Source organism: Rhinolophus hipposideros, assembly GCF_964194185.1.
Source record: "Rhinolophus hipposideros genome assembly, chromosome: 10".
Classification (NCBI taxonomy): Eukaryota; Metazoa; Chordata; class Mammalia; order Chiroptera; family Rhinolophidae; genus Rhinolophus; species Rhinolophus hipposideros.
Genome location: NC_138056.1, coordinates 86,542,145 through 86,558,617, shown reverse-complemented (window position 1 = coordinate 86,558,617; position 16,473 = coordinate 86,542,145). Strand labels below are relative to the sequence as shown.

General features: G+C 37.4%; 1 protein-coding gene across 1 annotated transcript in view; it reads right to left on the bottom strand.

The window, feature by feature from the left end:
- CBL (Cbl proto-oncogene) overlaps positions 1–16,473 on the bottom strand; it is an 87,524-nt gene that overhangs the window by 12,535 nt on the left and 58,516 nt on the right. The window contains exons 7-12 of the mRNA XM_081064715.1: positions 15,816–15,903; positions 15,140–15,271; positions 14,716–14,919; positions 4,466–4,591; positions 4,000–4,377; positions 3,216–3,307 (exon numbers count right to left, since the gene is read on the bottom strand). Coding sequence (XP_080920841.1) covers positions 3,216–3,307; positions 4,000–4,377; positions 4,466–4,591; positions 14,716–14,919; positions 15,140–15,271; positions 15,816–15,903 — 1,020 coding nt within the window. The remainder of the gene's footprint in view (positions 1–3,215; positions 3,308–3,999; positions 4,378–4,465; positions 4,592–14,715; positions 14,920–15,139; positions 15,272–15,815; positions 15,904–16,473) is intronic.

The following is a 16,473-nucleotide window of genomic DNA, read 5'->3' as shown; positions in this document are numbered from 1 at the left end:
ATCTCTAGTTATGTACAAAGATGTCCACAGAAGCAAATTTATTTCAGTAAGCGCTTTTAAACAAAATAAATATCCAACAGGAGAATGATTATAAATACGTGATGTTATAGTCACATTATATAATAATATGTAAGTAATCATTAAAAGTAAGAATTTTGACCCTCTTTTTCTCTCCCCTTCCCATCCTTGCTGTCCATCCCAGGGGGGAAAAGAAAGGATTCTGAAGAACTTTTTAAACGACAGGGAGAAATGTCCAAAATATATAATGTAAGTTTAAAAAAGGAGAAAATATAAAACTCTATCTTGATCTAAAACATATATACAATTTACATGTTTACAGTCATGGCCAAGTAGCAAGCATCATCTAACCATCTGCCTAGAACAGCTAGCTGTAAAAGCAGGATAAAATACAAAAGAAAGAAGGCACTGGAGAATACACCAAGGTGAGCAGTGAAAATATCTTTTTAAAAAAATGAAACTAAAATAAAAGATATTTTCTGTCAAATAGAAGACATTTTCCATCAAACAAAATCTGGAATCCACTGACACACACACCAACCCACTCCCACACACTCCGTCTCTGTCTCTCTCAAGTTCTTTGGACAGAAGGAAAAAGATTCCAGATGGAAGTACAGCAAAGCAGTAAGAAATGAGGAGTACTATAGGATAAACATGTGGGAAATTTAAATGTCCAGGAAGTGTAAAAAGGCACTGATTCAAGGTACTCTAATGAGTCAAGGGTGCACAATGGAATCCCCAGGATAGCTATTAAAAGAATAACAGAAGTGGCAAAATGGTATAATAAAAATATTTTAAGAAAAGTGGGCGGAAAGATTAGGAACAAACATTCCGATTACTATAAAACAAAAAATGGTACACTGGATTTAAGGGGGGAAAATATATAATGCTTACGAGAAACATATCTTAAATATAAGAACACAGAAAAATTGAAAGTAAAAAAATGGTAAAAGATTATGCAAACACTAACTGAAAGAGAGCTGATGTAGCCATTTTAATATAAGACAAACAGACTTAAGGGAGGCAAAAAGTAGAACTAGAGAGTAAACTGGATAATAAAAATCATTATTATTTAGTATTAATAATTCTAAATTTCTATGTACCCTAATACACAAGCTAAATACATATACAATATAAATGGATAGACTAAAATGAAAGAAGAGAGACCCACAATTATAAAGGGAGAATTTAACACACTCCTCTTAGTACATGGTAGAACATGTAGGTTAAAAATATCAGGAGGGATAGAACATTTGAACACCATTAACAAACGATCTCATTGACATACATAAAATGCTATGCCCAACAACAAAGAATACACATTCTTATGAAAGTTGTAGATATTACTGGAAGCTACCATAAACTAATCAATCAAGAAGGTCTCAACAAATATCATAAATTAAAATAATAGAGTATGGTTTCTGACCACACTAGAATGCAGCTAGAAAGCAGTACTAAAAGGATAACTAGAAAACCTTCCAATATATAAATAACTGATCAATCAAAGAAGAAATCACAAATAGCAACGGCATTCATTTTGAAGTGAACGATAATGAAACTATGATATATCAAAAAGTGTGGAATGCAGCTAAAGCATCTGTTATGGACCAAATGTTTGTGTCCTCCCAAAATTCATAAGCTAAAGCCCTAATCCCCAGTGTGAACTGTATTTGGAGATAGGGCCTCTGAGGAAGTAATTAAGATTGGATGAGGTCATGAGGGTGGGACACTGATTCAATAGGATTGGTGTTCTGATAAGAAGAGATCCCAGAGAGCTTGCTGTTGCTCTCTATACCTCTCCCTTACAAGTGCGTGTATCAAGGAAAGGCCGTAACAAGAAGGCTATGCAAGCCTGCAAGCCAGTAAGATTCCTCACCAGCAACTGACTGTGCTAACACCCTGATCTTAGATCATTCTTTTCAAGTGTACATGGGACATTTTCCAGACGGACAATATTATTAGGCCACAATTTAAGTCTCAATAGATTTTAAAAGACAGATATCATACAAAGTATCTTCTCTGACCATAACGGGTTGAAATTAGAAAACAGTAACAAAAATAAAACCACAAGGTTGCCGGTTCACTCCCGCAAGGGATGGTGGGCTGCGCCCCCTGCAACTAGCAACGGCAACTGGACCTGGAGCTGAGCTGCGCCCTCCACAACTAAGATTGAAGGACAACAACTTGAAGCTGAACGGCACCCTCCACAGCTAGGACTGAAAGGACAACAACTTGACTTGGAAAAAAAAAGTCCTGGAAGTACACACTGTTCCCCAATAAAGTCCTGTTCCCTTTCCCCAATAAAATCTTTTAAAAAAATCAATTAATTAAAAATAAAATTACCGTACGACCCAGCAATTCAACTTCTGAGTATATACCCCAAATAACTGAAAGTCGGGTCTCAAAGAGATATTGTTCCCCCATGTGCACTGCAGCATCATTTACAACAGCTAAAATATGGAAGCAACCTCGGTGTCCATCAACTGATGAATGCATAAGCAAAATGTGGCATGCACATACAATGAAATATTATTTGGCCTTTAAAAGGAAGGAGGTTCTGCAATATACTACATGACGAACCGTGAGGACAATATGCTAAGTGAAATAAGCCAGTCACAAAAAGACAAATACTATATGATCCTACTTACATGAGGTATTTAGAGTAGTCAAAAATCACAAAGACAGGAAGAATAATAGTGGTTGGCAGGGGGAGGGGAAAATAGGGAGTTGTTGTTTAACAGCCATAGAGTTTTACAAAATGAAGAGTTGAGATTGGATGGTGGTGAAGGTTGCACAATGTGAATGTATTTAATAAACTGTACACTTATAAATGGGTACGATTATAAATTTTATGTCATATATTTTACCATAAAAAAGCAGGTACCCAAGAATTAAGAATTAAAATTTAAAATTGTAAGAATTAAGAAAAGAATTATCTTAAAAAACCAACAAAACCAAAATTGCTTCTTTGAAAAGATCGATAAAATTGATGAGCCCCAGCAAGAATGATCCATGTACATATACACAGAGAAATGGAAATAGTCAAAAACATAAAATAGGTTACTTTTTACATGGTGCAAATACAGATCAATTTTTATTTTCTTCTTTATATTCCTCTGGGTTTTCTCAATTTTCTGTAAGTAAGCTGTTTCAAAGTACCAACTCCAATGTACAAAATACAGCTTTAGTAAACTTACCTGGCAGCCAGGGAATAAATGGCATTGGCAGATGGAGAAGGTTTGATTTTGGGGTGCTCACACTCTGGACCTAATGGGCTGCTATTCATATTCTGGAAAGAAAAGTGTTGAAAAAGGACCTTCTTAACACAGTTACGTATCTCTTTAAAGATTCACCTCTTTAAATCATCGTTTTGGTCATGTCTGTCACTCTACTCATTTAAAACCATCAAATGCTCGTTTCCTACCAAAAAAATTCAAATTCTTTTGGGAAGGGGTAGCCAAGGTCCTCTAATGTAGTACTAATGCACTTTGTAGCCCCTTTTCCTACTTTGATACACAAAATTTCTGCTCCACTTAAATTAAACTACTTTCCATCCCCCGTATGCCTTACGTATTTCCGTCATTGTAGCAGTGATTGATCTTAAAAACTACACCCGCTTTGGAAAGAATACTTCAAATTCAGATGCCACTCTTTCGATAAAGCCCTCATGTTTGCTCTACCTGGAAATAATCTCTCCTTTCTCTAAAACTTAAGTGTTTTTTATTTATAGTACCCATGGTGCGTGCGTACACACGTACAGTATTTACAAACATGACTTACCAGCTCTTTTAAAATACACACATCTTAAAAACACACACACACATACACACACACTTCTTGAGTTTAAAAAAATACACACACACACACACACACACACACACATACACACACACAGACACTTCTTGAGGGTAGAAATGACCCATTAAATGCTACCCACAAATATTTGTTAACAGGCCATATAATTTCAAAATCAGGACTCACCATGGAGGTATCCAGACTGAATGTGCTTCCGAGCCTAGGCACATCTGTTCTGGGTTCCATTTGTGAGGGTAATGAAAATGGAAGTGAGTGCCGGTTGGTTAATTCTCTCCCTGTCCAGGGGTCACTATTGTTTGGGGCAACTACTGGTACTTTGGGGATTGACCGAGGCAGCCATGATTCCCCAAGGCGGCTAGAGGGGACAGGGGGCAGTTTGTCCCTGGATGGGCAGTCGCCTGGTGTACAAGGCAAGGGGCGTCTCTGAGGCCGGGTTTCCACTCCAACAGAATAAGGCCGGTCTGGAGGGGGTGGCGGCGGAAGATCTCGAAGTGTGGGAGGTATTGGTAATGGTTTGTCCTTATGAAGGGAGCCAGAAGCGGCCTGCGGGTGTGTGATGGAAGCAAATCAATCAGAAACTACTAATCCACAACAAAGAATCAGAAAACTGTAAACATGGATAATGCTTTACCTTTGAAGCAGTTCCAAGACCAGAAGCACTTGAAGGAATAGATACTCGTTGAAGGTCAAGTCGTGGTGGCACTGGGGGAAGGGAAGCTTGTGGGGCCATAGAGAACGGAGAAGGAGGCCGTTCCACCTAACACAAAGAAAATTTCCTAATAGGTTATTCCTGTTTGGGGAACTGGCATCTTTCCACTCCTAAAGTTGTAGATAGCGAGTACTATCTGAACACTGACTGTGTAACTAGTGGGTCCGAGTTGGGCCTGGGGTATTACTTCCTGAATTACTTTCATGTCACCATAAGAGGGCAGTCTCAATCACAGAAATACCAAGCGGATGCAAGCTACAGGCAATTGGATCTAGAAATGGCTTCGTTACAACAAGCTTCCTAGCTTATGATTTGTTTCAAAAATTACAATTTTCCACCTCATCATCTTCAGAGAAAGATTAAACTCTTTTCAATATTAAAAACAGAAACCCATATAAAAGAAAGGGGCAGACATTAACCTTTCAACAAAGCACCTGGGAAAATAATGTTTAAGAGGCAGAACAATGAAAAGATCAAAGATAATAAATTCTCTGTGTGTTATGATTAAAAAGAAAGAAAAGAGATTTTTAAGAGGAAAACGATCAACAACATCACTAAAAAACACACTGAGTCCTGCTGAAGAAATAAGTTATTTCAATTCAGTTATTAAAAGGGATGAATATTTTTTGTCAACTTATGTTCTAAACAATGAGGTACCAAATTAGAAAAAACAATACATGTATTTAACCTTTCCCATTTCCCTGCCTATAGCGGGTGATGAATAGCTGATACGCTTGTACAAGTACTGTCAACAGATATACAGTAATTCATACAAAATGATACTTTGTATTTTACTGTAAGACGGGGTATAATACCAGGCATAACACAATACCAGGTATGATACAGGGTATAATATAAGACCGGGTCTTATATTAATTTTTGCTCCAAAAGACACATTAGAGTTGATTGTCTGGCTAGGTCTTATTTTCGGGGAAACATGGTACTTGCTTTTACTCATGCAAGAAAATGGGCTCTATGTCAACAGAACATGAATACCACCATATGAGCAGCTAAACACCACAAGGGTTAAGGAAGTGAAAAGTTATTAATCAAGCTAATTCTCACTTCATCAATTTCTAACCAGTCAGTCACTGTATCCTGTCAATTTTTCCATAAAAGAATCTCATATCTATAACTTCCTTTTCATTCGACTTACCAACCTTGGACCGAATTTATTAGAAACGCCTTCGGGTGTCTCCCAACTTCTAGTTTATATCTCACCAAATCCTTTTGCTCACCATTACCAGCTAAACCATCCTTAAATACTCACTAGCTCAAAAACCATCCATCAGTAACTCTCACCTCCTCACAACTCTCTACTCTGCAATTTCCGACTCTTCTGCTTTTGTTCAAGTTGTTTCCCAATTGAAAGGCCCTCTCTGCCTAGTTTGATCCTTCCCAGCATCCATCTCTCTCATTCCTAAAGTGCAGAAGGTTAAGCTAATCATATTCCTTAATTCATGCCACCATATCACAACCAATCCCTGCAATGTTCTTTTATCTTAACATATAATAAAGTTCCAGAAAAGGAGGAAAAGACAAATGGAGAAGAAATTATATGACATTTCCAAGACTTAAGGAATATAAATATCCACATATAAGGGGTTCACTGCATAGTTAGCTCAATGAAGGAAAATAAACCCATAACAAATAAAAAAACAAAACACATCCTTGGGGGGGGCAGGTTAGTTCAGTTGTTTACAGCGTGGTGCTGACAACACCAAGGTTGCAGGTTAGATCCCCACATAGGCCACTGAGAGCTGCGCCCTCCTTAAAAATAAATAAATAAATACATAAATACATAAAGTTTTAAAAAAAACACAAAAAACCACATCCTTAAATTTTCAAGGAATCAAGGATAAGGAAAATATCCTATAAGTTTCTGGGGATGGAAGGAAAGAGGGCACCAAAGAGCAAAATTACACCAGAAAGTAGAAGTCAAGTGAATTGAAGCCATAACAATTTTGAGTTGAATTATTTTCAACCTAGAATTCTATAACTAGCCAGAGTTTGAGGGTTGATTTAAAGGCATTTTAAGGTATCAAACATCTCAAAAAATTATCTCTCACCTTTTCACAGAAAGCTATTCCGAGGACATATCCCACCAAATAAGAAAGTCAATCAAAAGAAGGAAAACATGAGAGCCAAGAAATAGGCACTCCAACACACAGGGGAGGTAATGAAGTCCCATGATGATGGCAAGGGGTGATGGGGAATGCAGCACCCCAGAATAATATTTATTATTCTGTATTAATAGGATTTACTTCATAAATAATTACATTGAGAGGATGTTTGACAATAAGGTAGGACTTGGTAGTGACAGGTACAAACTGAAAACTAAGGAAATAAAAATAAAGTGATTATCCCAGGAAAAGCAAAAGAAAATTATATTATAGTTATTATATTACTTGGCACACTAGGGAGCAAAATCATTTAAACACTGAATATATGTTTGGATTTAGCCAAAAAACGTTCAGCTAAATATGGTGGGAAGATATGGAGTAGGAAGGAGGGAGATAATAAGGCACCTAAATCTTTTCCTACAATACCTGAAGTGAACAGATAACTAATATTAAAGAATCAAGGGGCGGCCAGATGACTCGGTTAGAGCGCGAGCTCTTAACAACAGGGTTGCTGGTTCGATTCCCACATGGGCCAGTGAGCTGCTCTACAGCTAAGATTGTGAACAACAGCTCTCCCTGGAGCTGGGCTGCTGTGAGCAGCGGGAGGTTGGTATGGGTTACTGTGAGCTGCCACAGGATGCTGTCTGCTGCCTGTGGGCTACCATGTGCTGCCAGGAGCAGCCAGTGACCAACATGAGAGGCCAGTGGCTAGCGTGAGTAGTTGGCAGCCATTGTGAGCAGCCAGCAGCCGGTGAGAGCTGCCTAAGCGGCCAACCAACAACTGGCGACCGGTCGACCAACTGCCTCAGCTGGGGGGAGCACAAAGCCCATAATACCAGCATGAGCCAAGGAGAGTTGTGTCCTACACAACTAGACTGAGAAACAACGGCTTGAACTGGAGTGGGGGGGTGGGAGGTGGAAGAAGGGGGGGGAAACAGAAAATACATATGCTGCGTATAAGAGATTCACTTCAGATCAAAAGACACACACAGACTAAAAGGGATTAAAAGGATACTTCATAAAAATGGAAACAAATAAACAAAAATCTGGCGTAGCAATACTTATATCAGACAAATCAGACTTTAAAACAAAGGCAAAGAAGAGACAAAGAAGAACCCAGTAATCCCGCTTCTGGGTATTTATCCAAAGAAACCCAAAACACTACTTCAAAGGCATATATGCATCCATATGTTCATTGCAACATTATTTACAATAGCCAAGATATGGAGGAGTGTAAGTGTCCATCAACAGATGAATGGATAAAGAAGTGGTACATAGATACAATGGAGCATTACTCAGCCATAAAAAAGAATGAAATCTTGCCATCTGCAACAACATGGATGGACTCAGAAGGTATTATGGTGAGTAAAATAAGTCAGAGAAAGACAAATATCGTACTATTTCACTTATATGTAGAATCTAAAAAACAAAATAAACAAAACAGAAACAAACTCATAGATAACAGAGAATATTTTGATGGTTGCCAATTGTAAATGGAGAAGGGATTAAGAGGTACAAATTGGTAGCTACAAAATAGTAATGGGGATGTAAAGTACAGCATAGGGAATACAGTCAATAATACTGCATTACCTGTATGGTGTCAGATGGGTACTAGATTTATTGGGGTGATTATTTTATAAGTTATATACAGGTGCAATCAAAAAATATTTGTTTAAATTTAAAAAATGTATTACAGTAACAGATACGTTGCCATTAATCCTCTTTAAAATACTCCTCACTTCAAACACGCTTATCCCATCATTCTTGCCACTTTCTGAAGCAGTTCTGGAAGTCTTCGTTAGTGAGTGTCTTCACTTCATCCTCCATCATGACAACGTTCCATGTCACACATTGCTTCTGGTACGGCAATTTCTATCAAATCAAAACATTAAGGTGTGTCCTCATCCACTTTATTCACTGGATCTAGCACCATGTGACTTCTGGCTCTTCCCCAAAGTCAAATGACCATGAAAAATAAATATTTTAAATTGATTCAGGACATCGAGGCAGCCACAACAGCACAACTAAAGACACTCAAGAGGACTTCCAGAACTGCTTCAGAAAGTGGCAAGAACGATGGGATAAGAGTGTTTGAAGCGAGAGAGAGTATTTTGAGGGGGATAAAGAGCAATGTGTCTTTTTTTTTTTTAATGATTTTTTATTGGGGAAGGGGAACAGGACTTTATTGGGGTACAGTGTGTATTTCCAGGACTTTTTTTTTTCCAAGTAAAGTTGTTGTCCTTTCAATCTCAGTTGTGGAGGGTGCCGTTCAGCTTCAACTTGTTGTCCTTTCAGTCTTAGTTGTGGAGGGCGCAGCTCAGCTCCAGGTCCAGTTGCCGTTGCTAGTTGCAGGGGGCACTGCGCATCATCCCTTGCGGGACTCGAGGAATCGCACTGGCAACCTTGTGGTTGAGAGGATGTGCTCCAACCAACTGAGCCATCCGGGAGGCAGCTCAGCTCAAGGTTCCGTGTTCAATCTTAGTTGCAGAGGGCCAAGCCCACCATCCCTTGCGGGATTCGAAAAGTTTAACTGGCAACCTTGTGGTTGAGAGCCCACTAGCCCATGTGGGAATCGAACCGGCAGCCTTCGGAGTTAGGAGCATGGAGCTCCAACCACCTGAGCCACCGGGCCGGCCCGCAATGTGTCTTTTACTGTAATACATTTTTTAATTTAAATATTCCCATATTTTTTTATCACACTTTGTAAATGTCTAATCACTACATTGTACACCTGAAACTACTATAATATTTTATGTCAAGCGTAATTGAAAAATGAAACATTTTTTTAAAAACCTATCAAAAATTAAATATTTTTACTCAAATATTTTATTTATACCTTATACAAACTGTAAGATACACAAAATAAAACAAAACAGCCACCAAGTACCTACCATTCAGCTAAAAAGTGAAATACCACTGTCGTTGTGAAATGTCCATGTGCCCCTCCCCTAATTATATCCTTGTGCGCTATCAGAGTTTAAATTTTTCCATAAAAGAATCTTTTATCCGGAAATTACACTGCTAGAAATTTACCCTACAGTTAGACATACAAAATAATACCAATATGTATAAGCATAGAAACAATATAAATGTCCATTAAGAGACTAAATTCCCAAATAGCAAAATGACAATATAATACATGAAGGTATTTTTTCTCTACTTGAATTTTTATAGTGTACATTTATCACTTTCATTTAAGTGAGTAAATTTAATATCATTCATATTTATCAGCTTTGGAAAAAAGTGTTTATTTCCTTCTTTCCTCTAAAGTCCTATAGGACTTAAGAGTGTGTACCGAACAACTGAGAACAATATATACTGTCTGCCTCGTGTTAGTGTTTCACCTACATATATATTCTCTTCCCAAATAAAACTACTAGCTTCTTGTGGGACTTTGTCTTAGGTTTCTTATTCCATATAGCATTCAACACAGAGCTACTTACGTAGCACAATAAAAGCTTTGTAAAAGTAACATGTGCAAAAAACAATTCATATATTCTATAAAATTAAAGTCCTCTGAACTTGTATCATCAGAAATAATAGTAATTTGCTGTGGAGTCTTCCAATTTTTTTCCCTATGCATGTTTTAAAAAATTTCTTACAACCAAATTTTTTTACAGAAATAAGGTGATACTATACATAATATACAGTTGTTTCTTAAACTTGATATACATTAGATAGCTTTCTACTTAAGTATATGTAAACTGAACTCATTCTGCAGAGCATTCCATTAGACTGTAATAAGAATAATCATTCCCTGTCCCCCCAGAATCTGTGAATGTGTTGCCTTATCTAGCAAAAGGAATTTTGCTAATGTGATTAAGGATGTGTATGATCTTGAGGTAGGGGAATTATCCTGGATTATCAGGGGTGGACCCAATCTAATCACATGAGTCCTGAAAACCAGAGAACCTCAGAGAGATAAGATTAAAGGAGTCCCAGAGCCAAAGAATGAGGTTGGCCCCTAGGAATACTGGGAAGCTGGGAATACTGTCAGCTGAGAACCAGCAAGGAAATAGGGATCTTAATCCTGGCAAGGAACGAAATTCTGCCAAACCCAAATAAGCAAGGAAACAGATTCTCCTCTAGAGCTTCCAGAAAGGAATACCAGCCTAATGATACCCTGATTTTAGCCTGATGGGACGTGTGTTGGAATTCTGACCTACAGAATTATAGAAGAATATGAGATTTGACCATTAAGTTCGTGAACTTGCCACCGTACTCTTACACTGGCAGCACTGTACAAACAGCTCGGTAAGCTTTCATAATCTTGGTATATAAGTGTCTCACAGTTGTGTTCGTGTCGACGTGTGGTGGAGTCTTGCTGAGTGGCGTTCATTATTGTGTGTTTTTTGTGTGTCGTCACAAGACTGTCTAAGCTTGAATTAGAGCAACGAAAAACATTAAATTTCTTGTGAAACTTGGCAAGAGTGGCAGTGATATCAGGGACATATCAGTCCAAGTTTATGGGGATAATGCCATGAAGAAAACAGTTGTATACGAATGGATTAAAAGCATTTCTGAAGGGAGAGAATATGTCATGGATGAAGACAGGTCAAGGCGGCCAGTAAAGAGCAGAACTGATGAAAGCATTGCAAAAATTCATCGAACTGTGCGACAAAATCGTCGGCTGACTTTGAGAATCATAGCAGACCAAGTAAACATCGATAAACAGTTAGGAAAATCTTAACTGAAAATCTTGGCATGAGAAAGGTATGTGCAAAAATGGTCCCGAAGGAGTTCACTGATAAACAAAAGCAAAGGAGAGTCGAAGTTAGCCAAGACCTTTTGGAGAGGCAAGACTATGTTTTGGGCCGTGCCATCACTGGTGATGAAACATGGTTGTATCTCTACGACCCTGAAACAAAGCGTCACAGTGCGCAATGGAAGTCAGCAAATTCTCCACAACTAAAAAAGTTCCGTGAGCCCAAATCAAGAGTCAAATGATGCTGCTAACCTTTTATGATATGAGAGGGATTATTCATTATGAATTTGTACCATCTGGACAGTTTACCAAGTTTACTATTTGGAAGTGCTGAAAAGACTGCATGAAAAAGTTATATGAAATTTGAACTTTTTGCCAACAACTCATGGCTCTTGGATCATGACAATGCACCAGCTCACACAGCACTGTCTGAGAGGGAGTTTTTAGCCAGTAAACAAATAACTGTACTGGAACACCCTCCCTACTCACCTGATCTGGCCCCCAGTGACTTCTTTCATTACCTGATGATAAAGGAAAAATTGAAAGGAAGACATTTTGATGACATTCAGGACATCAAAGGTAACATGATGACAACTCTGATGGCCATTCCAGAAAAAGTTCGAAAATTGCTTTGAAGTATGGACTAGGCACTGGCGTTGGTGCACAGCTTCCGAAGGGGAGTACTCTGAAGGTGACCATAATGATATTTAGCAATGAGGTATGTAGCACTTTTCCTACGATGAGTTCGTGAACTTAATTGTCACACCTCATATGTTGTTTTAAGCTGCTAAATTTGTGGTAATTTTTTGTGGCAACAACTGAATATTAACACATGTGGACATGTACGTTGTTTCTAATTTCTTATTATTACAAATAACGCTATAAGAATAAGTACATCTATAGCTTTATACACTTGTCTGAGTATTTCTTTACGATAAATTCCTAGAAATGGTACTACTAATAATTCAAACTGTGAATGTTATATATTTTGACAGATTTCAAATTGTCCTCCAAAAAAGTTGAATTTGTACCCACTGATTGTGAGTGCCTGTTTCACCACAATGAGTACTATTACTACCTATAAAAATTCATGAAGAAAAAGGGGTATTTAAATTTCAAATAAACACATATATGAAGCATCACTTCTTTATCTTATGATTCAGCTTCCTTAATATTCCAGGAGTTACCAGTAAGTTTTCATGAGTACACAGAGAGCAATCTATGCAAAAACATAAAACTGCTACAGAGATCAAACAAATCTCTTAAAAAGGAACCCAAGAACCTATTTAAAAAGCCCAAGACTACTGTCAACTTCAAAAAACAAAAATGTACCAAATGGTTTCTTCAACTATCCATTACTGATATAGCATAGATAAATTGATCAATTCCTGCTTTGAAGTGTTTTCAGTTCCCAGCCAAACATTCAAAGTAACTGCTATATGCTCAATTTTGAGTAGCAGATTACAAATGAAACATGGGTCTTTCCTTCTACCATGTTTCCCTGAAAATACGACCTAGCTGGACAATCAGCTTTAATGCGTCTTTTGGAGTAAAACTTAATAAAAGACCCAGTCTTACAGTAAAATAAGACCCAGTATTACATATGTTATATATTATGTAATATTTATATTATATTATATTTATATTTATATATAAATTATTATATTATATTATAAATATATAACATTTATATTATATTACCCGGTCTTTTATTAAGTTTTGCTCCAAAAGACGCATTAGAGCTGACTGTCCGGCTAGGTCTTATTTTCAGGGAAACACGGTAGAACTTAAAATATAATAGGAAATACATTTAGTAAATTATTACAAAGAGATAAATTCTACAGCAAACGTATTCACAGCATCTCAGAAACACCTGGCCAAACCTAGATTATATGTATGTAAATACATATGACTTGGGGTGGGGAAAGCAGGGTACAGTCTAGAAAGGTTTCCTAGAAAATGAAAACAGCTAAATTACATAGAAACTACCAAGACAAAAGCATAGAGAAGCTTTTAGTGGTTCAGCCTTGCTTGACCACAAATGATAAAGTAGAAAGGATTATCAGTGCAAAGTGCCTGGAAAGGAGAGTGGATTTAACCTATTAAGTGATAAGAGTCATCAAAGGGTGTGAAGCAAAGGAATGAGGTGGTCAGGTTTGTTTTGTAGATCAATGACTCTGGTAGCAGACAGAACAGATGATGAAGCGAGCCTGAAATAAGGCCGTGACATTGAGACACAAAGGAGGAGATATACTGGATATAATCATTTAAGAGATAAAATTCATTCTTTCAATGTTTATTGAGCATCTACTACCGTGTTTTCCTGAAAATAAGACCTAACCAGACCATCAGCTCTAATGCATCTTTTGGAGCAAAAATTAAAATAAGACCCGGTATTATATTATATATTATATTATGTTATACCCAGTCTTACTGGTTCTTATATTAATTTTTGCTCCAAAAGACGCATTATAACTGATGGTCCGACTGGGTCTTATTTTCGGGGAAACATAGTATGTGCCAGGCAGGTGCTGATATAAAAGAAAGCTTCATTTATACCAAGGAAAGGTACACCATGAATTTGTAAGATTCTAAACTAGAGAATCTGCAGCATATTAGAACCTTTTGTTTGTCCTATATTTACTAAAATCTTCATGGACTGCCTTACTTTTAAGATTTAGAGAATAAATCCCTATTTTACCCTATATGATGTAGTGGAATTTGATCACATCCTTTCTTAGCCTTTATCTCTCCTATTTTTACTAGGGCCTTTCTAGTTTGTTTAGTTTCTACACGGTACTTCCTATGACCCTCCAATCACTTCTGTTGTCATTTATTTGATTATTAAGAGTGTCTCCTTTCTCTCCACCAAACCTAACTTTCTAATGCCCAGACTCCATTAGAAAAAACACAAGAACAACATATTCTAGTCTCAGTAGCAAAACAGGGTCCAATTCTTTAATTCCCTTTCATTTTTTCGAAGCGATAAGAGTAAAGCCCAGTTTTAGGATATAGACAGTAAGAGCATGGGCCTTGAAGGAGAAATGCCTGGCCACAGATTCTGATTGGTTCACCTTACTAGCTGTGTGATCTTCAGCAAATTCCTTAACCTCTCTGTGCCTCAGTTTCTTCATCTGTTAAATGAGAATAATACTAGAACCTATTCATAGGGTTATATGGGTTAAAAGAAGAAAAGAGCTTAGTATGGTATCTCTCATATAGTAAATGCTCAATAAATATTAGCTATTATTACTCCTTGTAGTTTGGATGTCATTAAGTGCTCTATAGCTCTAGAACACAACTCATAATGGACTTTGCCAAAGTCGCTTAAATTACAGTCTTACCTTGGCCCCAGCTAATTCCTTCATCATGAAGAGAGAATCATCAGCTCGTTCATCATCATCATCATCATAATTTGGGGAAGGAGATCCCTCTGCTCCTTGCCTCAATAGACTGCCACTTCCTCTCGGATCAAATGGATCTACCACAATGGGCTCAGTACCTTTAATTTCACATCGGCAGAAAGGACAACCCTGGCCTTCTGATTCCTGCAGAGGAAACAGAAGATGGTAACAGACACACCTGAAAGTACTTAAAATATTCATCCATCAGAAAATACATTTCCTAAAGACGGAAAAAAAAATCCAAAATTTAAAACATACCCCGCAAACTAGGCCATTCTTTCTATATGTAAAGGGTATATGGAATCCCCAATTCTTCAGTGATTAGGATCCCACAGCTGAGAAAGCGCACGACTAGGATCCGTACCTGCCAGGACGTAAGACACGATGTGCACATGAGGTGTCCACAGGGCTCAATCTTCACATCCTTGTCATTTTCAGCACATATTTTACACAGTTGGAACGTGGAGCCCATCTCACAGTATAACTCATATTGTTCCTTTGATTTAAAAAAGAATTAAGAGGTTACTCAGCCTATTTCAGATATGTGTTGAACAACCATAAATGCTAAAAAACGAAAAATTAAAGACTGTTATTTTCTATATAAATTTTGCTTATATAAAAGTTTCATAACGGGGACAGCCAGTTAGCTCAGTTGGTTAGAGCGCAGTGCTCTTAACAACAAGGTTGCCGGTTCCATCCCCACAGGGGCCACTGTGAGCTGCGTCCTCTACAACTAGATTGAAACAATTACTTAACTTGGAACTTATGGGTCCTGGAAAAACACGCTGGAAATAAATAAAAGTTAAAAAAAAAAAAGTTTCACAATAGTGGTCAATGTTCTCCCATAAAACAGAAATCACCAAATCTTAGTCCTTTGTTAAGCTACGTGGTTTACAGAGAAACCACACACACATAAATTCACTAATCTAGTCAACGATTTAACATTTAAGTGTTCCAATTACTTCATACAATTCTACTGTCAGTTCTATTAAGTATGTACACAAGCTTGTGATATGGTTATGGTATAAAACAAAACTCACCTGGGTCACTTTAATGTGGTCTTGAGGAGTTGGCTCACATAAGCCTGTCAGGTCTGGATTCTGATTCCGTCCATCAGGAAACAAATAGCTGTAGAAAGAGTAACCAACCTTGGGATTTTAAAGAAGCCAATTTATTACTGTTTGCTAACATAGACAAATAATATCTGGGCATTCCCTCATTGTAAAAGGGCAAATCTGCAAAAGGGCAAAGATAAATCTTACCAATAAATAATCTTTAAAAAGATAAATAACACAGAACAGTTCCAAGAAGCTATTCTCCAAACACTGATGTTCTTTTTTCCAGGGCACCATGCTACAGACTCTATCTTTTAATCAAGGGGTTGACAAACTTTTTCTGTAAAGGGTCGGAGAGTAAATATTTCAGGTTTTGTAAGCTACATAAGTCTGTGTCACATATTCTTCTTTGGTTGTTTTTTGTTTTGTTTTGTTTTGTTTTTTAACAAAAAGGAAGAACTATCTCAGACACGGGCTGTATCAAAACAACGAGTGTATGGTCCAGTTTGCCAACCCTTATTTTAACCGATGGAGGGCCACAAAGCATAAATTCTTAAACTGCATTTGCTTTTGACCAAAGATGTGAAATACCCCAGTTTATAGATTTAACACTGAAAGACACCAATTTAAAAGAAATGTACCA